The sequence below is a fragment of the Pongo abelii genome, chromosome 2 (assembly GCF_028885655.2).
Source record: "Pongo abelii isolate AG06213 chromosome 2, NHGRI_mPonAbe1-v2.0_pri, whole genome shotgun sequence".
NCBI lineage: Eukaryota > Metazoa > Chordata > Mammalia > Primates > Hominidae > Pongo > Pongo abelii.
Genome location: NC_085928.1, coordinates 115992503 through 116018840, shown reverse-complemented (window position 1 = coordinate 116018840; position 26338 = coordinate 115992503). Strand labels below are relative to the sequence as shown.

The following is a 26338-nucleotide window of genomic DNA, read 5'->3' as shown; positions in this document are numbered from 1 at the left end:
TTTCACCATGTTGGCCAGGCTGGTCTCAAATTCCTGACCTCAGGTGATCCTCCAGTCTTGGCCTCCCAAAGTGCTGGGATTACAGGCATGAGCCACTGCGCCTGTGAGTTTCACGTGACAGCTTTGCTACCCAGAGAGAGTACTAGATCGAAAATCCTTAGGAAGGACTCTGGTTGATGTAGCTTAACCAGTCAGGGTCCTTCACAAGAGGTATTCCTGGCAAGGGGGTAGCCTCCCATTTGAGGCTGTTAAAATAATGTGCACACTTCAGTAGGTTGTTAGAAGTGGCCTCCTGGTCAGTGAATCATCAGTGGGATCAGATGAAAGTTATTCCTACCAGTTATCTAAGAAATAGGAAACTTGAAGGTTCTGCTAAGAACTAAGTCCACACAGAATGCTGGAGATCGTGCTGCAAAATGAAGACTCATTTATTTGTGAGTGGTAGTCCATGAAATCTTTCTTTGCCAGCAGGCGTTCAGCAATCTGGATTTTATATTCTATCAAGACAAAGAGTAGAGATGACTCAAACATTTCTAACATTTATAGAGCACTTAGTGACATGCCCCTGGTACTTCCCTAAACATTTTACATGTGTCATCTCCTTTAATTCTCACAAGAACGCTATGGTCTAAGTATTATTCCAATTTAAAAGAGAAGGTTGGGGAGAGTGACACACACCTGGACTTACAGCACTTTGGGAGGCCGAGGCGGGAAGATTGCTTGAGGCCAGAAGTTGGATACCAGCCTGGGCAACATAAGAAGACCCCCTTCTCTACCGCTTCCCCACTCCCGCCAAAAAAATTAGCCGGGCAATGTGGCACGTGCCTGTAGTCCCAGCTACTCAGGAGGCTGAGGCAGGAGGATCGCTTGAGCCCAGGAGTTCGAGATCGCAGTGAGCTATGATCATTCCACTGTACTGCAGCCTGGGTAAGAGAGACCCTGTCGCTAAATAAATAAATAAATATACCTGAGTTGGAATATCGGCTCTGGAGACCTTAGTGTAATGTTTAAGTATTTACTCACCTATTAAATGGGACTAAAGGCATTTTCTTCTCAAGACTATATATAGCACACCACTAAGCCCTCTAGATATCATATTGGACCAGGGATGAAGCGGGGATGCGCTAGGCATCCCGGTTTGTCACCAGGGGGCGTGCGAGGCCCTCAGCTTGGCGGGCGGCGAGGCAAGGCGAGGCCGGCGCGGGGACGACGGGGGCCGGCCTGCGTGCGCATGCGCCGTGGTAAAAGGCCGGTACCTCGGGCAAGATGGCTACGAAGAGTCTCGCTTCCCGCCTCCGGGGCTCCCGGCGTTTTCTGAGCGGCTTCGTGGCTGGGGCTGTAGTGGGAGCTGCGGGAGCTGGGCTCACGGCCCTGCAGTTCTTCCGGAGTCAGGGCGCTGAGGGAGCGTTGACAGGGAAGCAGCCGGATGGTAAGTCTGTGGGCCCGTCCTCCTTTCCCTGGCCCAGGTTTCGGGCTCCGACTCCTACCTGGGGTGTGAATGGCAGTCCTTGACGGACAGCCTTCACCGTTTGCTGGGCCCCGAGCCTGACCCTTGGTTTCTGACCTTTATTCTCCCGGCTCGGCCTCCCCTCGCCACCTCGCGTCTCTCCAGCTTCCCTCATGTCCTTCCTTCCCCCGGGCATCTTCGTTTTCTGCACAGAACCACCCCCTCGCCCGACTTTCTTCCCCCTAGTTACTCATCGCGATATCTATGTTTTAATGTCTGTGTCCTCCACTAAGATTGTTAGCTCCGTAAGACTTGAGACTATGTCTGTTTTGGTCTCCATCATCTAACCAGCACAGTACCTGGTACATAATTGGCATTCAGTAAGTATGAATGAAGGAATAAATTAATACATAGTTTTAGTAGATTAGTTAACTGCCCTTCTTTCGTCATTGTTCAGTTGAAGAATACCTGCTATCTCTCCAAAGTGTATAAAAACTCATGTTGCAATGGGTATCTTATATTTGACCAAAAAAAAAAAATTAACACGTGCTCATTTCTTGCACTTTGCGGACGTGCTAATTTAACTTGCTCCTTTGGATACTTGGCATCTAGCAAGAGAACTACCCCCTTGGTGGGTTGAGGATTTGAGAAGGCATCAGGGGAGGATTATCTCGAAACTGACTCACTATTGAATGTGTGCTTGGTTTCTCTCACTAGGAAAAACAGTACCAGTTTTACTGTCATCTTGCAACAGCACACATATCAGTGCTTCAGAGATGATTTGGAAATTTGATGTGAAAGACTAATACGATCAAGTCTTTATTCAAAAGTTAATGCAGTAGCTGCATTTTATTCACTGATTATAGGCAAATCAGTACTTTGCCTACTGTCTATTTTCGTCATCTCATAAGTAATTGCAAAAATGAGATTTTCTGGTTGATTAGACTTCTGAGCCAGTCCTTTGTAAATCACACTGCTCTCCTTTTCCTTATAATCTTTGATTATTAAGAGCCACTAATTGTGTGTGTGTGTTTTTTTTTTTGTCTCTGTCCCCCTTTTTTTTTTTTTTTTTTTTTCATTTTTAGGATCTGCAGAAAAGGCTGTCTTGGAACAATTTGGATTCCCTTTAACTGGAACAGAGACAAGGTGTTACACTAATCACGCTTTGTCTTATGATCAGGCAAAGCGGGTGCCTAGATGGGTTCTTGAACATATTTCCAAAAGCAAGATAATGGGTAGGTGGTTGGATAAAAAAATGGAAGTAACAGTATTTATGAAAGATGTCTCCAAATTTAAAACAGGGATGATTATTAATATTCTCAACATTTTTCATATCATAGCACATGTAGAAAATTATATTTATATAGCTTACTGGTTAAATCAACCCTGCCTGGCAGCCAGAAAGCCAGACCCTTTCCAGCTGTCTCAGGGCTGAAAATACCCATATCTTGACACACTAGTTGGGAGGCTCTGTCATAAATATTACAGCAATGAACACCATTCAGTTTTACCTTAACAAATATTTATGTGCCTGCTATGTGTCTGGCACACTGTGATAACCCTTGGGGACCTATGTGTGACCAGAGTAGAGGATCTCTACCCCAATGACACTTTGAGTTGGGAGAGTGGGTTGACCTATCAAACAAATAATTTTGGATGTATAATTACAATAATTTTTCCAAAGGAAGTGATTGCAAGTTAGTGTAGTATAATTAAGGAACAGTAAAAAGTTTGATGAGAGGCTGGGCGTGGTGGCTCACACCTGTAATCCCAGTACTTTGGGAGGCTGAGGCGTTTGAGCTCAGGAGTTTGAGATGAGCCTGGCCAACATGGCAAAACCCCGTTTCTACAAAAAATACAAAAATTAGCTGGATGTGGTGGTGCACCTCTGTGGTTCCAGCTACTTGGGGGACTGAGATGGGAGGATCTCTTGAGCCCAGGAGGTGGGGGTTGCAGTGAGCCAAGATCGCAGCACCACACTCCAGCGTAGGCAACAGAGGGAGATCATGTCTCAAAAAAAAAAAAAAAAAAGTGTGATGAGAGATTATTAACAGAAGAACCTGATTTTGATTAGTAAGGCTTCTCTGAAAAAGTGGACTGAAGAGTGAATGGAAATTACTTAGGCAGGGGTTGAATATGCCATGGGATGTGGAGAGGAGCGTTCTAGGAAGAAAGGAACACTTGCATCTTTGGAGGCCCCCAATGTGGAGAGGAGTTTTGTTCTTTTAGGGAAGTAAAAGAGTTCCAGTAGGTGAATGAGGGAGAAGGTGATGTGAAATGAGGCTGGAGAAGTAGGCAGGTGTGTCAATTTATTCATGTGTCCTTATGTCTTGATAGGGTCCTGTAGAATTACCAGATCTTGATAATGTCAAATTGGTTTCTAGGTAGATTCTTCAAGTTTACACTCCTACCATCATTGTTTGTTCTCTCTCTCAACCTTCACCCATGGTGAGCATTATTGAGCTTTACCAATTTAATACTCATTTTACTTGTGTTTATTGATTATCAGTGAGAGTTAACGTGTTGTGAATTAGTCTTTTTTGGTAAGTTATTCTTTACCTATTTCAGTTGGGGTATTCTCTTTTGAATTTATTTGTAAAAGTTCTTTTATTTATTAAGGATATTACCTTTTGTCACAGTTGTTTTGTTCCCTTTTGTTATTTGCTTTTTAATTTGCTTTGTGTTCCACATATTCTCCTTTGCTTTAAAATGGTGCTATGGCTATGCATATTAAAATGCTGATATTAAAGTTAGTGTGTGCCATTCTAGAGTGCACAGCAACCAGCAGAATAACAGGAGGCTTGGAATGTACTTGCTGTTAGAGAGGAACTGATGTAAGTGAAAACTTTATCAAGCATATAAGAAAACCTGGGCATTTTATATTATATAATAAGTCTTGTGAGCTGTGTACTTTTGAGGCAATAAAATAGAGCCAATTAATATTATTTGAAAATAGGGAGCAATGTACCTGTGTTTTACTTGATTTTAATGTAAAAGGTCTTCTATTTTCAGTAATGATGGACTGAGTTATTCAGATAGAATCTTCCTGCTGAAAACAGAAAATGTTAGTATATAAAAAGTGTATATCTGTATTTTTTTTACTTTTTTTTTTTGAGAGGGGTTTTTGCTATGTTGCCTAGGCTAGTCTTGAATTTCTGAGTTCAAGTGACCCTCCTGCCTCAGCCTCCTGAGTAGCTGGGATTACAGGTATGTCCCACTATGCCCAATTAAAAGTATATCTTTTAAAAAATGACTTAAGAAAAATGAAGAGCCAGCAGCATAGTGGAGAATTGCCAGGCTAGTGTTTGTGGGAGAAAGCCAGAATCCAAAGAGGTAAGCGAATCTTGGCAAACCAAAGCCACATTTGCCTTTGAATTCACAGCATTATGGGGTGAGGAGGATTGAAGGAAAGACCTAAGGCTCACCCAAGGTAGGTTGTCCTGCAGGTCTTGCAGTGTAGGAGACCCTTCCTGTGTTACCCTGGAACTCCAAAGGGCTAATCCTCAGGGAAGAGTGAACTAGAACTAACTTCCCTGCCCACTCTTAGGGACTGCATGGAAGGTTGTCTTGGCACTGAACAGAGAAAGTTCAAAAGGAAGATAAAAAGTTTGTTCCAGAGAAGGTAAAGTCAAAAACTGGCTATCATGCAGACTTAACAGCCCAAATCTGTGCATCGAGAGGAGATCAGGGAACCTTAATCCCTGAGCATGGTTTAGTATGGTTCTCCACTGGGAATACTGCTAGACACCTTACAGCAGTAAATTTACATCTTTTCTCAAGGAAGGTATCTTTTTAGGTTTTTGGAAATTCCTGCAAATTGCTTTTCCAGGGCAGTAAGCACCAGCCAAAGATAACTAGGGGTAGAAGGAAGTGATTCCAATGGTAATGACACTTAGAAATTTACTAATGATAATTTTTCTGTATTATTCTTTATAAAGTGATTCTAAAAAGCTACATATATGATACTTTACTGTAAACTTTGGGATCTGATACTAAATTTTTCTTGGCTGAATGAAATCACCTTGGAATCAGTGACTTCTTGTTCTCCATTTTACACTTCTTTGAATAACAGTCTGAGTATGTTTCATTTGTTGTCATAACTTTTGTAGTTTAAGAAAGTCTCACCTCACGATAGTGCAATAGGTAGTGTTAGGATTTGCTAATGTTCTCTGTGACAAACCATTCTGGAGGTGTTAGAAAATAAATAAAATCTGAGATTTCTTCTCTCCTATGTGGTACCCAGATATTCTGTTTTATAAATTTCTGGGTGGAGCTCATAACTTAAATGTTTATTTTGTCATGGTTCAAGAGGCGGTAAGCAAGATATCAGAGACACTCCTCTCCCCAAGGCTGTGCCTGCCTAGAACAAATTGTTTTGTGTCTATATATATCCATTATTTCAGTACACATAAACTTGTCAAATACAATCGTACAAAATACAATACATGGGTGTCTTTTTTAAAAAACAAGGGTTTATTTAGTAGCCAAGCTTTTTATATAGTTTAGTGTTTTGATTGGTGATTGTTTTTACTTAAATACTATTCAGAGGAGTTTTTCTTTAACTGGAAAGGCCAGAGTCAAAATTATATGAGATAGCTACACTGTATGAAAAGCATTCTTTCCTAGACTAGTACTTTCTAAATTCAGATGAAGTATCTGAACTATCCCAGGAACTTGAGACATGCATGCAGTCCCTAATGCTAGCTGCTTGTAGAGACACCAGCCAGTAGCAACCAGCTTGCCTTGCTTAGAGAATCTTGAGGGACATTTGTCTACTGATAACATATCCATTTTGTGTGTTTTTCTTCAGGTGATGCAGACAGAAAGCATTGTAAATTTAAGCCTGATCCCAATATCCCTCCAACCTTCAGTGCCTTCAATGAAGATTATGTTGGAAGTGGGTGGTCACGAGGACACATGGCTCCAGCAGGAAATAACAAATTTTCAAGTGTAGGCATAGTTTGGGGGAGGGATGGGAATATGGGGCTGATGTTATGCATGCAACAGGAATTACAGATTTAAAAACCTAGGAGCCAAACCTTAAAACTGGAGAATTTCCATATTCTTATTTTTCTTCCTGACTTTATTTCTCTTCTTTCAATCACATACCGAGACATTTTTAAACAGGTTGAATGAGGAAAACTAAGTGCTATATGAAGGGAACTGTAAAGCCACTGGGAGCTGAAGCTACTCACTTTTATTTGTTTATTTTTTTGAGACGGAGTCTCACTCACTCTGTTGCCCAGGTCGGAACACAGTGGCTTGATCTTGGTGCACTGCAACCTCTGCTTCCCAAGTTCAAGCAACTCTTGTGCCTCAGCCTCCTGAGTAGCTGGGATTACAGGGGTGCGTCACCATGCTCAGCTAATTTTTGTTTGTTTGTTTGTTTATTTATTTTTTGAGATGGAGTCTCTTTCTGTCGCCCAGGCTGGAGTACAATGGCACGATCTCGGCTCACTGTAACCTCCACCTCCCGGGTTCAAGTGATTCTCCTGCCTCAGCCTCCCAAGTAGCTGGGATAACAGGTGCCCACCACCACACTCAGCTGTTTTGTATTTTTAGTAGAGACGGGGTTTCACCACGTTGGCCAGGCTGGTCTCAAACTCCTGACCTCAGGTGATCCACCTGCCTTGGCCTCCCAAAGTGCCGGGATTACAGGCATGAGCCACTGTGCTCAGCCACTCACGTATTTTTAATTAGTTAATTAGAGTCTCGCTTTGATGCCTAGGCTGGAGTACAGTGGTGGAATCATAGCTTACTGTAGTCTTGAACTCCTAGGCTTATATGGTCCTCTTTCCTCAGCTTCCCGAGTAACTAGGACTACAGTCATGTTCCATCAGGCCTGGCTAATTTATTTTGAAAAATTTTTTTAATTTGTAGAAATTTATAGAAAAGGTGAAAAAATAGTACAACAAACATTGATACATTAACTTTACATATACATACGTAAATTCTGCAACCATTGACAAAGTTGCAGACATGTTTTATTTCTAAATAGATTGTTAAGGAGTATGCATCATCTAAGAATGAGGATGTTTATATATATGAATATATATAAATACAAGTATCATACCAAGAAGTGTATACTAATACATTTTTATATATTTGTGCCGTAATATTATCTAAAATATAATGTATAGTCAGCTTTCCCACATGGTCCTAATTATGACCTTTATAGCTTTTTTGATTCAGTATTCAATCATGAATCACACATTACATTTAGTTACCATATTTCTTCAGTCTTCTTTAATCTAGAGTGATTTCCCTGCCAAAAAGTGGGAGGAGTGTCTTTCATGATATTGACGTTTGTTATGTGAACTGTTGGTGATGATGTCATTAAGATAGTAATTCTCAACCTTCGACACTCATTATAATCACCTGGAGAAGTTTTCACAATCCTGATGCCCAGACCTGAACCTCATACTTATAAAATTGGAAACTCTCAGGGATGAGACCCGGGCATCAATATCAATATTTTTAAAGCTCCCTAGATTATTCCAGTGTGCACCTAAGATTGAGAGCGACTGCTTGAAGAGAAGGTACTTGTAGCATTGGCAGTTAGTATAGATCAGTGAGGAAATTACAGTGAGGTAGAGCCTTGTATATTTGGGTGAGAAATGTGAAGTGAAAGAACACATAGTGGCCACATATTCAGAAGAACAACGACGTTTTCTCTGCCACTTTTGAACTAGTATGTTTGTACTGTACTAAAATAACTTTTGTGAAAATTGATCTCTATTGAGAAACTCTTTGCCAGAGGCTTAAAACCAGAATTTGCCCTTAAGCTTTGTGTTGGAAATATTTAGTTCTTAGAATTCACATTATAGGTTTGGATTTTATAATTGATAAGCCTACCTGACTACTTACTTTATAGTCCTCATTTTGAATAATTATTATAAGAGCTTTCGGTCCTGGAATAATGGCTTTCATTTATTGAAACAAGTAGTCAATAATTGCCTAGCACTAATGTATTAATAAGAAAATGTTTTTCTGTGTCTTTTTAATAAAATATCTTTTAAAGGGGAAAGCATTTCAGTGCAAGTTACTATGTTTCTTTCTTTACAGAAAGCCATGGCTGAAACCTTTTACCTTTCTAACATTGTGCCTCAGGATGTTGATAATAATTCTGGATATTGGAACAGGTGAGGGATGAGAGTTTTAGAAACATGATTCTATGGAAGATAAATGAAGTGACAGGAGAATGTACTGATGTGCCTATTAGCTGTTTCTGTCTTTGTTTTTCAAAAGCTAAGCCTCTGAAGGTAAGTACTTTGGGCCAGTTTTCTTTGCTGTGTTTTGGGAGTACAGTCTTCTACAGAATATCAGACTTCAAAACATAGCCTGCCTTTTTGATCATGTTTGCCGCTGTTCAAAAGTCAAGTTTTGAAAGAAATGACTCAAAATAATAATCTTAATTATTGAGGCAGCATCTTTTTTGAGTGTGTTTAGTGAACACTATTATTTTCTCTTGTATTCCAATATTTCTTAGCTTTTTTAAAAAAACAGTTTTGTATTTCAAGAGCTCCTGAGCTTTAGGCCAGGGTCAGTGGTTCATGTCGATAGTTTCAGCACTTTGAGAGGCCGAGGCAGAATTGCTTGAGGCCAGGAGTTTGAGACTGGCCTGGGACATAGTGAAGCCTTGTCTCTACTAAAAATTTAAAAAATTAACCAAGTGTGGTGGTCCATGCCTGTAATCCCAGCTACTCAGGAGGCTGAGGTGGGAGAATCACTTGAGCCCAGGAGTTTGAGGGTATAGTGAGTGGTGATTGTGCCACTGCACTCCAGTCTAGACAACAGAGCAAGACCCTGTCTCAAAAAAAAAAGTTCCTGAACTTAAAAGAAGTTGGGGTATAGTTTAATGTAACTGTTAACCAGTTTTTTTGTTTGTTTGTTTTTTGTTTTTCTGAGACAAAGTCTTACACTGTCGCCCGGGCTGGTGTGCAGTGGCACAATCTCGGCTCACTACAACCTCTGCCTCCTGGGTTCAAGCGATTCTCCTGCCTCAGCCTCCCGAGTAGCTGGGATTATAGGCACACGCCACCACACCCAGCTAATTTTTGTATTTTTAGTAGACATGGGGTTTCACTATGTTGGCCAGGCTAGTCTTGAACGCCTGACCTCGTGATATGCCCACCTTGGCCTCCCAAAGTGCTGGGATTACAGGCATGAGCCACCACGCACGGCCACTATTAACCAGTTTTTGATAGAACCTAACTAAAATAATCTGGGCCTTCTACATTTTTCTGACACTGTCAGGTGGTTTCTTTATGCATCTAAAACTAACAGTTTGAGGTTCTTTCAGGCTATTGTGTTTTTCCCCATATAGTAGTTTGTGGTTTAAAATAATGAAGAGAGCACCCTGCACCGAGAGACTTCAGCAGTTATCAGTCATGGCAACATTTGTTTCATCTACATACCCTCACTTTGCCCCACTCAGATTATTTTGAGCAGATTGCAGATATTTTATCCATAAATGTTTCGTTATATATATTTAGAAGATAAGGATTCTTTTAAAATATAACCACAGTATTATTAATGCCCTTAAAGAATTTAACAATAATTCTTTATTACCAATTTTATAGTCAGTGTTCAAATTTTCCTGGTTGTCTTTAATTTTTTGTTGTTGTTGGTTGGTTTGAACCAGGATTCAAACAAGATAGACACAAAAATTTGGTTGATATATCTCTTTAGTTCCTATTAATCTGTAGGTTTTCCTTTCTTTTTTTTTTTCCTCCATTCAAATTATCTGTTGAAGATCTAGGATGTTTGTCCTAGAGTTTACTTTCCATATTCTGGATTTGCTGATCGCATACCTGTGGAAGCATTTAACATTTTCTTTTCCCAAGAGATAAATTTCTGGGAGGAAAACTTTACCTTGTAATTGGACATATATATACATGCTATAAAAAATAATTTAAAAAAAATTTTTTAAGGCCAGTGAAGTGAAGCAGTGGGAGTAGAGAAGGAACAAAGAAGTATGTAACTGGTTGTGAACAATTAGTTCTAAACACCACTGCACTTATACCAGCCTATAAAAATAATTGGATTTTACTTTTTAGATAAGAAACTGAGGAATGAGGACATGCATTGTTATCTCTCATTTAGAAATCTCTCCCAAGTGGGCCGGGTGCAGTGGCTCATGCCTGTAATGCCAGCACTTTGGGAAGCCTAGGTGGGCAGATTGCTTGAGCTCAGGAGTTGGAGACCAGTCTGGGCAACGTGGCGAAACCATGTGTCTATTAAAAATAAAAAAAAAATTAGCCGGGTGTGGTGGCACACACCTAAAATCCCAGCTACTCGGGAGGCTGAGGCAGGAGAATCGCTTAAACCCAGGAGACGGAGGTTGCAGTGAGCTGAGCCTGGGTGACAGAGTGAGTGAGACTCCATCTCAAAAAAAAAAAAAAAAAAAAAAAAAAAATTCTTCCAACTGCAGTGTGAGAAAGTACATATTACAACTGCTTGCCATTTGGGCACCAGTAATCCTGGCTACTCAGGAGGTTGAGCCAGGAGAATCACTTGAACCTGGGAGGTGGAGGTTGCAGTGAGCTGAGATGGCACCATTGCACTCCAGCCTGGGTGACAGAGTGAGACTCCATCTAAAAAAAAGAAAAAAAAAAAAATACTTGCCATTTTTATCTGGTAAATTGACAAAAACAGATTTTAAATGATAAATCCCAGCATTATAAAGATTGTTGTGAAACTGCTGTGTTGTATTTTGGAGCTTATAGAGTAAATTGATATAACCCCATTAAAAATGTTAGTTTTACATATGATGACGAGTCTTTAAAATAAATTCATTCAGTAATTCTGGTCTTTGAAATTTATCCTAAGGAATTGATACAATGTTGCATTATATAAGAAATGTTAACATAAGCCCAATTGTCCTGCAAGAGGAATGGTTAAATAAAGTATATCATCTTGTTCGAATGATATATAATTCTTGAAAGCTGGTTGGGAACTATGGCATTAAAAAAAGTTTTAAGTTCATGAAATTTGAATTCCAGAATGTACTCTGAGTGCACATAAAGAAAAATGTAGATAGTTTTGTTAGTGTATGTGATTTTTAAGTTTTTTCTGTGCAGTAAGCAAACTGGGAAAATAATTGTTTATATGCTTATAATGTTTTGTGCCATGTTCTTGTTTATTTCTCAAATGCAGTTTTTCTTGGTATCTTTCATAGGGATTGATATGATTTGCTGCTGTCTTACATGTATATATGTGAGAATATCATACTTTTTTTATTTGTTTTTCAGAATAGAAATGTACTGTCGAGAGCTGACAGAAAGGTTTGAAGATGTTTGGGTGGTATCTGGGCCTTTGACCTTACCTCAGACTGGAAGTGATGGAAAGAAAATAGTTAGTTACCAGGTGAGGATGTTTAATAGTCAGGTTTATGTTATCTGTATGAGATTATAATCTCACTTTGCATTCTGCTTTTTATTTTTATTTTTATCATTTTAAAAAAATTTTGCATTCTACTTTTTAATTTCACTTATTCAACAATATTTATTGAACACCTATTAGGAATCATAGGCATAGAGAATATAGTGATGGATAAAAGCAACTATTGACTTCAAGGAACTCACAGTTTAGAGTGGAAAACAGATGTTAACAATTAATTACATTAAAATGTGACGTGCTGTAATAGAGGTAAACACACACAGTGTGGTCTTGTGAAAGGACTGATGGGCTCTACTCATATGGGTCAGGAGTGTTTAAAAGAGGAAGTGATATTGAGCTATGCCTTGATAGATAAGAGTCAGGAGTGGACCCTGAGGATTCCAGAGGATGGAGCAGGATGAGCACAGGACATTTGTGGTCAACATCAGGGTTTTGAGGTTTATATATCATTCATAAAAATTGGAGCTTATGGTACAAAACAGTGTGGGTGGCTCAAGGGGGATGAAGAGTTCCATAACAACAGGTGGACGGATGAGATAATATGCGACTTTCTATTCTATGATGAAGACTTGGGTTTTAATTTGTAGGCACTAAGAAGTCATAGATTTGTTTTAAGCGTGGGAGAAATGTGATATTTAGGTTTTATAAAGAGTATTTTGGCAGCAGCGTGTAAAGAGATAGGTGGGAAAAGGGAGCATTTGAAGGAGAGATTAGGGGCAAGGAGATGAGTTAGGACATACAAGCAGTTGGAGTGAGGAATAATAGAGGAACACAGGAAGGAGTAACCATGAATAAATAACTTGTTTGAGTGAGGAAGAGGGAGAAGTTCCAGGATAACAACTAGATTGCAGACCAGGTGCAGTGGCTCACGCCTGTAATCCCAGCACTTTGGGAGGCCGAGGCAGGCGATCACGAGGTCAGGAGTTCGAGACCAGCCTAGCCAATATGGTGAAACCCCATCTCTACTAAAAATACAAAAATTATCTGGGTGTGGTGGCGTGTGCCTGTAGTCCCAGCTACTTGGGAGTCCGAGGCAGAAGAATCGCTTGAACCCAGGAAGTGGAGGTTGCATTGAGCCGAGATCGGCACCACTGCACTCCAGCCTGGGCGACAGAGCAAGACTCTGTCTCAAAAAAAATAAAAATAAAATAAAAACAACCAGATTACAGTGTTACAGTGAGTTGAATAAATGGGAAGAAAAGCTTTTCTTCTAGAAGCTTCTTTTTTTAAATATGCAAGCTATGTGAGCACTTTTATAGACGAAAGAAAGAGAGATTAAAGATAGGAGAGTGTAATTAGTGGTGTGAGAGCTTCAGACATCTAATGTTGCTGGGAAATCCTTAGCTAGCCTTCCATATTGGCAGTTTACAGAGTGGTATACCTGAAGAGCAGATGTTCTTGGAAAAAGCGTAACATTTAATCTTATCATGCAGAAATATCCTGAGGGTTCTGCCAAGAGGGTGGCTGAAACGTTATACTCTGAGGCCTACAGAGGATAGGGAACAGGTGGAGTGAAGCAGAAGAGGTGGTAGAGTGAGTAAAAAGAAGCACTGAAGGACTTGCTAGTAAGGCCAAAGAGGAGGGGAGGGAACACCTAGCTCAGCTCTGGAAATAAAGTAGATATTTAATAAATGCTGGTTAGGTAAATGATTACTTAAGTCTGTGATAAAATTTAATAACCTGAGGAACAGATTGAGGAACCACCGCCCCACCCCCCCCGCCAAAAAAACAAAACTTTTAGAGTATATTCTGTCCATTTGACTTGCTTATTATCAGCTTGTCTAGATCAGATGTGCAGTAATGTCCAAGCATCCAAGGATTTGTATAGGTCCATATGAATAGCCCACTTTCTCTTTTTCCACACAAAATTATGACCCAACTACTTCTGTTTGTTAAGTGGAAATGATAGAGTAGTTGTTTTCAAGGATTCGTACACCCTTGGAAAATTCCAGTAGATATGGGAGTGAAGGAAGTCAAAGGAATTAGTATTTTAAAATGAATTCATTTAATTTCTCTCCTCTCAGATTAATTTCTCTCCTCTGATTAACTTGCTAATTTAATTTTAGTATATTTTATAGTCTTAGGAGAAAAAAAGGCTTAAAGCCCTCTGTATTATTTTTCAAATATTAATTATTCTTGGTCTTTGTTAAATCCTGTTTATTTTATATCAGAAAAGACGCTCTTCTAGCTTTGCCTTGTATATCTTAAGTGGTTAAATTACAGTTTTATTTGTGCTTTGTTTTTATAAAATTGAAAAATTTATATCACTAGCCTACTGTGTAGTAGAACAAAAATTTGTTCAATGTTTAAAAGGAAAAATTAACCAATAATTACAAGCATTTCACTATATATATTTTTGTGTGGCTATTTCTGTAAAGTGTATGTTGCCCAAGTGCTGTAGTGGAAAATGTATTGTTTTTCTTAAGTTGGATATAATTTTTAAAAATAGAACTGATAAAAATATATCTTCTAGTTCTTTCTGCTGAAAAGGCCCAGAAGAATTGGTATGTCATTAGCAATGAGCTCATCTTGAGACCCAGATATTGGTTTCTAAAAAGCATCTCCTTCTGAAAAGACTCAGCACTTAGAGAAATGACTGATTTAAGGGGTGGTACAGGGAGAGTACAAAGTGGAACATCATATGCCAGAAAGCCAAGGAAGTGCTCAGACAAATGGTGGGGATATATCAGAAGGACATGTGAATCAGCTTGAAGGAGCTCCCACTTACTGTATCTGGTGTTACTGAATATCAAAATAAAATGGATTGTAAACCTACTGAATTAAATAAGAATCCATACTCAATAAATATGTAAATACATAGGGTGTAAAGAAAAGCTTCTGCATACCATAGAATGTCAGTTAATAAATTTGCAAGAATGAAAGAGTTATACAAATCATTTTGCACACATCACCATAATTGATTCAGGCAAGAATCATCACTAACTAAAACTAGTGAGTGAATGTTTTATGAGGAATAGGGTATTTACATAGTCTAAAAGTATCTCCTCATACATTATTTATTAATCACAAAGTAAGAAATAACTTTACAGTGAAGAAACATCCCCTTACCCAAGTGATCAAGTTTAGTATTGCTAGTAATGGGACTTAGTGATACGCTGTACTTCCTGGTGTGATGCACTGAGTAGGATAAAATATCAGGCATACCCCAATTGAGGGACATTCTGTGAAACAGCTGACTTCTACTTTACAAAAGTCTTAGTGTCATAAAAGACAAAGGCCGAGAAACTACCTGTTCTAGATTAATGGATTAAAGAGTCATGCAAACAAAATGTGTAGTATGATCTTAGATTAGATCCTAGACCAGAAAAAAGTTGCTAAAAAGGATGTTATTGGGAGAATTGGCAACATTTGAGGCCTGTAAATTAGATAATTGTATATTTTCAGTATTAAATTTCCTGATTTTTAAAATTGTTCTGTGATTATGTAAGTAAATATCTTTGCTCTTAGGAAGTCATGTCCTGAAGTGTTCAGGAGTAAAAGGGTGTGTCTGTGACTTTTAAAAAGTGTAGAGAAAAGAGAAGAGAGTGATAAAGCAAATAGAACAAAATGTTAACAATTGGTAAATCTGAGTGAAGGATATAAAGGAAGGAGTTCTTTGTGCTGTTCTTACAAATCCTAAGCTTTTAATTAATTCAGAATTTAAAAATTATATGTTAAATATTATATAGATATTTAAAATATTAAAAGATATATTACAATAGTTTATCAGTGAAATGATACTCAAGCATGTTCAAGCTAGCCTTGAAGAGTTTCAAAAGAGACCTATCAGCTCTCCTCACCCTATTTAGTGTCATAATGATCAGTCGTGTGAGGTCAGTCAAGATCAGCTTCCTTTTGCTGTGCAGAAGCTCTTTAGTTTAATTAGATCCCATTTGTCAATTTTGGCTTTTGTTGCCATTGCTTTTGGTGTTTTAGACATGAAGTCCTTGCCCATGCCTATGTCCTGAATGGTAATGCCTAGGTTTTCTTCTAGGGTTTTTATGGTTTTAGGTCTAACATTTAAGTCTTTAATCCATCTTGAATTGATTTTTGTACAAGGTGTAAGGAAAGGATCCAGTTTCAGCTTTCTACATATGGCTAGCCAGTTTTCCCAGCACCATTTATTAAATAGGGAATCCTTTCCCCATTTCTTCTTTTTCTCAGGTTTGTCAAAGATCAGATAGTTGTAGATATGCGGCGTTATTTCTGAGGGCTCTGTTCTGTTCCATTGATCTATGTCTCTGTTTTGGTACCAGTACCGTGCTGTTTTGGTTACTGTAGCCTTGTAGTATAGTTTGAAGTCAGGTAGCGTGATGCCTCCAGCTTTGTTCTTTTGGCTTAGGATTGACTTGGCAATGCGGGCTCTTTTTTGGTTCCATATGAACTTTAAAGTAGTTTTTTCCAATTCTGTGAAGAAAGTCATTGGTAGCTTGATGGGGATGGCATTGAATCTGTAAATTACCTTGGGCAGTATGGCCATTTTCACGATATTGATTCTTCCTACCCATGAGCATGGAATGTTCTTCCATTTGTTTGTATCCTCTTTTATTTCCTTGAGCAGTGGTTTGTAGTTCTCCTTGAAGAGGTCCTTCATGTCCTTTGTAAGCTGGATTCCTAGGTATTTTATTCTCTTTGAAGCAATTGTGAATGGGAGTTCACTCATGATTTGGCTCTCTGTTTGTCTGTTGTTGGTGTATAAGAATGCTTGTGATTTTTGTACATTGATTTTGTATCCTGAGACTTTGCTGAAGTTGCTTATCAGCTTAATAATTCTCAGTAAACTATCGCAAGAACAAAAAACCAAACACCGCATGTTCTCACTCATAGGTGGGAATTGAACAGTGAGAACACATGGACACAGGAAGGGGAACATCACACTCTGGGGACTGTTGTGGGGTCAGGGGAGGGGGGAGGGATAGCACTGGGAGATATACCTAATGCTAGATGACGAGTTAGTGGGTGCAGCGCACCAGCATGGCACATGTATACATATGTAACTAACCTGCACATTGCGCACATGTACCCTAAAACCTAAAGTATAATAATAATTAAAAAAAAAAGCAATTTTAGATCAAAATTTCTGCATGAACTGTATTAAACCTATACTTGTTCCCACAAAAAAAAAAAAAAAAAAGATCAGCTTCCTGAAGAGTATACTTTGAGTAATAGTCTTGTTTCTTGTTTTTATTTTAAAGACTTGCTGGTCTTAGGTATTCTCTTTCAGATTCTGGGCTTCTAAGCTCATATCATTAGTTTTCCATGTCTCTATTAATTTATAGGACCTATCCATGCTCACGCTGGCAAATCTTTAGTTCAGTAAATCATCCGTTCAGCAAATTTTCAAGTACCTGTCATGTGAGAGGAAGGTATACAGAATTGTAAATGGCATGCTCCAAACTTATATTCTTGATTACTTTCTTCCTCTCCTGTATTTCACATCCTGGCAGTCATCTCTCACTCTTAATTACTTTGAACCAACAACTTTTATTAATTCTCTTTTTTTAAAATAACTTTTACTTAGACATACCAAAGCTCTGAACACCTGCAGTATTGCAGAGGCCTCTAATGAGTTTCTCTGCCTCCAATTGCATTGGCTACCAGTCTATCTGGAGTACAGAAACCATGACAGAGAAAGTATACGTTGTTACTTTCCTAATCCTCGGAACCATAAAAAAAGGTATAACATTAAAAGAACAGAAAAGGAAACTTCATTTATACTGAAATTAGGGAATGTTCACAGTCCTGTATCAAGGAATTTTTCAAATAATATCTGCAAGATAAAGTGAAATTTGGACCAAATTATAAAGGGTGTTAATTTGACATGTCTGTTCTTATCAAAGCATGGGACAGAGTACTAGAATTAGTAAGGAAGTTCAGACCTACCGGTAGTAGACCACAGGAGAAATTTCTGGTGTTTAACTTGGAGCTTATCCCTTTCCCTTGCAATAGTAGGAAAGGCAGGGTGGTTATAGTTGTTAAAATCACATATTTCACGTCAGATCTGGCCTTGTATCTTTGCTTTGATACTTGCTTGCATGTGGTCCTGGGAAAATGACCTAACTTCTTTAAAGTTCAGTTTTATCTGTGATATTTGGTTAGTAGTGTTTACCTCACCGAGTTGCTAGTATCATTGTTAGTTTGGTAGTTAGCACATAGGAAATGTTCAGTAGATGTTAGCTACTATTACTCCTTTGGAGGCTAACATAAGAATGAAGACCAGTGTTTTTTGTATTATTTGGTGCATGTACTCATAAACCTATGATTTCTAAGATTCTTTTTTATTTCTCCTTTCTTACCTACAGAAGCCCAAAAGTCAGGTGGCTCTTTATTAATTTTAAAGCACAATTTTTGTAGTCTTCTAAGTCGATGCTTTTGAGTTCGTGAGTTCATGTTATGTTAGGAGTTGTGAAATTAGATACTTATATTAAACATGATTTAGTCTTGATGCTTTTTTTTCGGTCATGACATTAAAGTCATAATTGGCAAACTATCTTTCCTCGAATTTAAACTTAAAAATTTTTTAAATTATGCAATTATATGTACATAATGATAAAAATGCTAAATCTTAAAACATGGTTGTGGAAGTATATGACATTGTAATGAAATTCAAACAGTACAAAGCAGGATGAAAAGGTGAAGTCTCACTTATATTCCTTATCCCACTGTCTAGTTTTTATTTGTTCTGGCGCTTATTTCTATATCTCAGAATAATGAGCACTAAAATATATTTTTAACTTGTGACCTGTCACTTATTAACAGTTAATTTATCTCTATAAAATTATGAAATTTATTGTTTACTTCTTGCACTGCACCATACTCTGCTAGTCATATATACTTAATTTGAGTTCTTCTGTTGGTAAACTTTGCATCATATACTTTACATAATATACTTGAACCTTTAATCTTGATCTATCATTTATACTTGTCAAGGTTTGTAGCATTTACATTTATGTTTGCTAACGATAATGTAGTCTGAGTTTTGCCTGTAGCAGAGTTTGTAAACTGAGGCCTCTTATGGCAAGTCCAGCCCATAGAGGTATTTTATTTGGCTCACATGGTATATATATATATATTTTTAAGTTTTTCATAGAGATAGGGTCTTGCTCTGTCTGCTAGGCTGGAGTGCAGTGACAAGATCGTAGCTCACTGTAACCTTTATCTTCTGGGCTTAAGAGATCTTCCCACTTCAGCCTACCAAGTAGCTATGACTACAGGCATGCACCACCACGCCCAGCTAATTTTTAAGTTTCTTTTTTGTAGAGGTGGGGGTCTCAGTATGTTATCCTGGCTGGCCTTAAATTCCTGGCCTCAAGTAATCAGTCCTCCCACCTCCACCCCTCAAAGGGCTGGAATTAAAGGCGTGAGCCACCACACCTGACTGTATGTTATTTTTTAATTAGTTGATAATGTTTAATAATTGGGAGATTTCACATAAACCCAGATTTTAGCTTCTCTTAAATCAGATGACTCCGTAACAGTTGGCATATACTCGCATAGGCAGCCAATTTACTAGACAAGAGTATCAACCTTCTCCTTAGATTGAACACACATCTTTAATTCACTGTAGTCTTTACCTGCCCAATTTTACTCATTTACATTTCCTGTCTAGCCCTTGTTGGTCTTTGAGTTTGTAATCCAAGATCTATTGGAAAATATTTAACTAGCATTTATATTATTATAAGTGTGTATGTAGTATGTTTGGACCTATCAGGAAGTAGATATAATTCTATATCATTAAATCTGTGCCACTTGAGAGAGAAGTATTACCACAAACAACAGAAAAACTGAGAAGTGGAAGGTAAGGGTGGCAGTGTATTATAATTGCTCTTTAAAAATGGAGTATGTTTTTACTTTCTAATTCAGATAATTGAGGTGATTTAAGCATATCATCATATGATTTTTTAAAAAGGTAAATTAGTTTTTTCGTGAAAATATATTCTTGGAGCCCTCTGACTTTCTGTTTTAATTTGGATTACTTGTTTCCTCCCTCCTTCCCTTTCTCCTTCATTCCCTTTCTTCTTTCCTTCCTTTTATTCAACAGAGACTTAACTAAGCTTTTACTAGGTACCTGGTGCTGTTCTGGGTGCTTCTGATACAGCAGTAAACAAAGCAGAAAAGAGTACCCTCATGGAGCATGCATTATAGTGGAGGAGATACGTAGTAAGTAAAATGCCTCGTAGAAATATAAAGCACGGTAAAGGATTGTATTAGAGTGGGAAAGAAAGACAAGGGGAAGTGAGATAGGGCAGAAGCCTAAGTGAAGTGAGGGAGCAAGGCTAGTATTTTTCTAGCCTCATATGAAGGCAAAACAAAGGCCTGCTACTTTTGTGAGTTGTATGGTAATTCTGCAGATGAATTTTTTTCAGTCACACACTTTGATTTTGATACCCTTTATTTGCTGGAGTACTACTTAAGGGGAGGTAAAAATATTAATATCAGCTTTGGCTTTTTCCTGTTTGTTTTATCTTAACAATGTCATCACATCCATCTTTCATCTTCCAGAAGTTCACGGTAGTTCTTAGTCCACTAATGCACTACTCTGTCATTTTTCAGCACTTTTATACCTTTTTACTGCCATTCCACATATTTATATGGAATATATATATGGATATCCATATATATATATGTATTTTCCTTTTAATTTGCGGAGGAGAGGACCAAGAACCCGTGTTGTTTGCCTTTTTCAACTGGAAACCCTACTTTAATATATATTTATTAGTTTTTTGCAAAGCAGGTTAATTTTTTTTCTCTTTGCTTTTAGCAGGTTAATATTTCTTAGTGTTTTATTTGGATATAATTTCAAATTTATAGAAAGGTTATAAGAACAATAAAAAGAACTCCCCTGTATCTTTCACCTAGATTTACTAGTTGTTAACACTGCCACATTTGTGCTCCCCCATGTAGATAGGCATACCCCTGTTTTTGTTTTCTGAACCATTTGAGTTAGTTGCAGATATCGTGTTCCTTTCCTCCTAAGCGTTCTGTCATGTAACCACAGAATAATAATCAAATTCATGAAACAACATATAGAAATATTACCTAATATTTAGTCCATATTCAAATTTTACAAATTACCCAATAATATCCTTTATACTGTGTTTTTTTTTTTTTTTTTTTTTTTTCTGATTCGGTATCCAACCAGGATTGAGCATTGCATTTAGTTGTCATGTCTCTGTAGTCTCCTTTAATCTGAACTAGCTTCTGACTCAGCCTTTTGTCTTGAATGACTTTGATATTTTTGAAGAGTATGGGCCAGTTGTTTTACAGTGTGTCCCTCCTTTGGGTTTGTCCGTTGTTTGCTCATCATTCGTTATGTTTTTGGCAGAATGTAGGAGCAGTGATCTTGTGTCCTTCTCAGTGCATCGCATCAGGAGGTGCATAATATCAGTTTGTCTGATTATTGATGATTTTAACTTTACTTGGTTAAGGTGGTGTCTACCAGGTTTTTTCACCATTTCCCCCTTTGGAATTTATAAGTAATCTGTGGAAATACTTCGAGGCAATGTAAGCATCTTTTTCCTCTTCAAACTTTCACTCAATAGTTTTAGCACCCATTGATAATTTCTTGCCTGGATTAGGTATTACTATGATAGTTGCTAAATGATGACTTTCTAATTCTTACTCCTTCGTTTATTAGTTGACATTCCACTGTTAGAGCTTTTCCTTGTTATCAGTGTAGACTCACAGATTTATTTTTATTCAAAGAGTTTTAATGTTTACTGTGATTGTTCATTTTGATGCTCAAATTGCCCCAGATTTAGCCAGTGGGAGCCCCTTCAGGTGTCTCCTGTGTCCTTTTGATGCATCCTCATCATTTTTTAGCATTTCCTGCTTTCTGGCATAAGGCTATGTTCCATGTTCATCTTGGCCATCGGCCATTTCTCCAAGGAGCACTGGATCCTTTTAGTGGAGATTGATGTTTAGAAACCAAGATCTGGACAGCAATTCAGATTGATTCTTGAGTGCTTGCTTTGCTGTTTGGTTTGTCAGGTATGTTCACCACATTTATTTTTAGCCTTTTATAGTGGATGGAGAGAGCCCCAAAGCTCATAGTACATGGATTCCATTGCCTTTAGTGGCTCACTGTTGAGAAGGCCTTTCTCCTCTGCTTTCTGTGTTCTTGTATTTCAAAACAGGGATTGACAGACACTGGTCGTTAGGAAAGCAGTTCACTGTGTTTGTACGTTGTGTATGTATATGTAAAGTTGAATATTGACTCCAGGAATCCATATTTCTGGAGAAGCGTATGGTTTTTCAGTTTTCTCAGAAGCATATCAAACTGACATCTACTTTTATATATTTATGTTTTTCACTAACAAATATCTCCATAATAATACTCCTTTTATTAGATTTGGCATTATATTTCATATCAAACTTTATTTCAGGTAGAATTTTAAACCTAAAAATCTTTGGTGTATCTATTAGATGAAAGCAAAATATAGTTTGTTAGTAAAATAAATTGGAAAAATTATCTTGAAATTCTTGCCAAGAATTTAGTTGGGCCCAAATTTTTATATATATGCACACACACGTATCTATAAACTTGGGAGAATTTGGTTAAGAAATACAGACATGTGAGGTCTACCTAGGCAAGGTGAAGAGATGAGAAGAGATAGGATATATGCTGAGAAAACAGTTAAAGTTAGAGTGTTCATGTAGGGAAGGAGACAAAAATAAAAGGAAAGTTTGGGGCCTGGTGGCAGAAACTTCAAATGACCAGCTAAAAAGTTCAGGCAAGAATTTCAAGATAATTTTCTAGCAAGCAGGGCCTTTGAAAAGTAGGCAATTAATTATAAAACAAATATGGATAAAATGATGTCCTTTAATTATTCTGGGAAAGGGGACCCAGCATTGCCCAGTTCTGGAGACTGGTCTGTTTCTCTCAAGCAACGAATAATTTGAATCACGAATTCCCGCTTTCAAGGCAATGTCTTGCAATTACATACGGCAATTCAGAGTGCTTGGAAAGTGTTCTGTTTTCTCAGATCTAGCCATTTAATATTTACTGCTTGCTTACAACTATACTCAACCTTATTTTAGGAAGTTGTACCCAATAAAAGGGTTTATTTAGTTTTCTGTCCAGGCAATGAAGCATATATGTGTTTTTACTTTGGGGGAAGTAAAGCAAATGAACTGGCATTTCTTGAGGGCCAGGTATACCAGGCAGTATGTAAGTAGCTTTATATATGCATCTCATTCAATCTTCACTACACCCTTACAAAAAAAGTAGTGACCATTTTCTTTTATAGACAAGGAAATCAAGGCTTTAAGGATCGAGTCTCAGGCATATAGCTTATAATTGTCAAAGAGGATATCCAAACATGGGTCTGTCTGACAATTGCGTCATTCACAGTGTTACTCTTTGAAGCGCTCAAGTTTATAGTAAATGAATTGCTGTGCTGTTCATATACAAAAGCTTAAGGTTAGCAGATAATAAAAGATGATGTGGATGGAGAGAGGAGTTACAAGTGATACTTGCTAGCATGCAAAAATAACAGAAAATGGGCCAAGCGGAGGATTCCTTATAGCCAGGCAGAAATGTCTGTTAGAATATGTGGGAAAGGATCACATCATCATAGAACTTGAGTGAATATGAGCCTAAGGGAAGATTCGTAGCAGTGATTTTATCAGAAGTGAGTCATCTGACAGTTCTAATCAGAATCACCCCCTTTATTATATAGCTGAGGTCATCCCTGTGCTTTCTCTGATGTTCCTGTTTCAAGAAGTTGATTCCAGACAAGTGAAACATACCTGAAGATTCTGGTTTGGACATTATAAATGGTCTGACAAGAAAGTGAGCTTCAGATTTTAGAACTCAGTGATGGTGGTAATGTTAGAAATATTTAACAATCTGTGTTCTTTTATAACAGCACTTTGCAAACTTCCATTATACTAACCCTAAAGGGGAGGAAATTGAAAATGCCCTCAGGAGTCTTGAGACATCATTTGAAGTGATAGGGGAGTAATATTTTTTTTTAAGTCTCTTGCTTTATATTTAGGGAAAGCTTTTGTTCATTTCCATATCTATTTGTTTTAATGAAAGTTAAATTATTTTACTGGTTGTCTCCCTACCCTCACCCTAAATTTTCAAGTACTATTGACAGCCTAGAAAGAGGGCGCTTGTTTTACTGTGACTTAGTAGGCTCCTACCCTTTGGCCTGGAACACGTAACCCAGTGTGAGAAGTACCGTCTTCCAGGGTTTGTGCTGCCACACAAGCATCTGCTGAGGCTTTATAGATAACACAGGGGGCGACCACATTCTTGTTGACTTTACCACACTTTGTGACTCCCTCACTTTTCATGTTCCTTCTCCCGCTCAGGTTCGGATTTGCTGTTTATCAGACTCCCATGGTTTCTTTCTTTCACTTGATCGGCATGACTTTTTAAGGGCTTGGTCTCTTGATCTGTCCCTCTAGTTTTATTTTTGGAGTTTCTTTTTTTGTCTTACCAGGGGAATGTAACCAAATATATCTGTCTAATTCCAGCAGGTACATATTTTTTCCTCTTGATGCTGCTTAATATTTTATTGGAGGTACATTTACAGTATGTATGACCTTACAAATGGCAGGCTTATTGTGGGTATTGTTTGTTTTGGGTCTCTCCTGGGTCTGGGTGGCACAGGTGGTGGTGGCAAATTGTCATTTCTGTCTCTTGGATGGAAGGAAACAAGCTTAGGCCAGCATATAAGAAAACTAGCTTCAGGTTGCGAATGAGTGCCAGCTTATGTACTGTATTTTCTAGTTAACTCCCAGTTGACTTCCAATTTTTGCTACAGTCTTGCATAGAGTTCAGTGCTTCTTGGAAATTTAACAGAAGCAAGGGTTTCCTTTGCAAAATATTTTTATACCTAAATCTTTACATGAAAAGGGTTGTTTGCTGACTCACTGATTAATTAGACTTGGTTTGTGTTAAGCCTTTGAGTCCTTTGTTATAGACATTATTTGTGCCCAAGTTGCTTTCTCCTCCTGAAACCCCATTGCTGACCTGTAACTAGTCTAATCTTGCTTGATTATACGTTTCTCCCGCCCCCATCCCTCTGTAAAACCATCTTTTGTACCAGATGCCGTTGTATCTTTTGAATGATGTCCACTACAAAACAGCTTTTTACATAGATCTTGGAGATTTTGAAAAATTTTTAACTAACATGTCATTGTATCTTCATAACAATGCTACGAGAGAGGCATTTATAAAATAAAAAATAGCAATCCACCCATGGGGATGGCTGTTACGTATTTTATAAATGAAGAAACAAGAAATAGGTGGACACGACTTGCAGCTTAGTGGCAAAGCCAGGTTTGAAGGTCTCTGGGCTTCCAGTCCACCGAACCTCTAGTAGTGTTTAGAAACATTTCTGGAAGTCTCCCAATTTTTCCAAAAGTAGAAAAAATTTATTATGTAGATTGAGTTGTCTTTAAAGAGACAGCTCTAAAATATTTTACGATTGATTGTTTTAAAAAATTGTCTTAAATTCAAGGAAGAAACAGTGGGTTTTTCTGAATATCCAACTAGGACCTGTCCCTATATTAGACAGATTAAAGATGTTTGCTTCCTAAGAACAAAGCAGACTGAATGAGAAAAGAGATTAGTGAGTAGCTAAGTTTTTATTTTTCTCCTTAGTTCTAGGGATAGTATTTTACCCCCTTGAAATAGTGTGAGAAGGTCATGGGTAGAAGGATCACACCTGTGATTCCTGATAGGAATTTCTGTTTCCATGAGGTTTCTCAAAAGTAGAATGGAGGTCGTCTAGCAATTCTAAGAGTTTTTAAACACCTGTAGAAATGGTACATTTGCATAAAGTAAAGCTGTAGAACTTAAAATGTCCAACGTCTTTGCTTTTGGCTGGAATTTTACGAGCCTGATTAGCTCTGCATGGCAGCAATGGGCATGTTAATTATATTTGAAAATTGCCGTTTGTTTGTAGACAAGGAGTCCATGAGGAGAGAAAATCAAGTGAATGTTCTTGGACTGTACTGCAGTGATGGGGAACGTCCACAAGGTGGCACAAAGACTTTGTTTAACTGTTGGATTCCTAGCTAGCACCTGGAATACTTGAAGCCCCTTTCACCTTCTTCCTCTTTGCAAACTATGGCTCAGCTGCATCTGTGCCCTCAGTTCTGGTCCCCAGCTTCCCCTGAATCCCCTTCGTGCTGTTATTTGGGCTTTGTATTGGTACCTAATCACATTCTACCTGTAGTGAAAGCTGTAGGTCTTGGTTCCCACTCTAGGTGGTAAGTTTCTTGAGTGGAGGCACCAGCTGCATATACTTTAAAGCATATTCTTTTCTGTATTTCCAGCAATGCCAGGCACAGGACCTCTGAGCTGCATTGTTGAATTAACATCTTTTGGTGATTTGTGAGTTAATTGTGGACTTCCATAGGGTTCTCCCTCAGTATATTTTTTGCTTTGAAGAGTATGTTTATCTTCCCAGCTGCATAAATGAATTTTTGGGGTGAAATGGGGATTTTATGTTTGTAGCACATAGTTTCATA

General features: G+C 38.1%; 1 protein-coding gene across 3 annotated transcripts in view; it reads left to right on the top strand.

The window, feature by feature from the left end:
• The first annotated feature begins 1220 nt into the window (after positions 1 to 1220).
• The window catches only part of EXOG (exo/endonuclease G), a 28151-nt gene continuing 3033 nt past the window's right edge, over positions 1221 to 26338 (top strand). The window contains exons 1-6 of one of the 3 annotated variants that reach the window (XM_024245263.3): positions 1229 to 1429; positions 2533 to 2682; positions 3836 to 3895; positions 6258 to 6397; positions 8513 to 8589; positions 11701 to 11815. In XM_024245263.3, the coding sequence (XP_024101031.2) occupies positions 1267 to 1429; positions 2533 to 2682; positions 3836 to 3895; positions 6258 to 6397; positions 8513 to 8589; positions 11701 to 11815 (705 nt within the window). In that variant the 5' untranslated portion in view covers positions 1229 to 1266. Of the gene's footprint in view, positions 1430 to 2532; positions 2683 to 3831; positions 3896 to 6257; positions 6398 to 8512; positions 8590 to 11700; positions 11816 to 26338 lie in introns of those variants that run through there. The other 2 variants (XM_002813920.6, XM_054552287.2) reach the window with 2 other exon arrangements.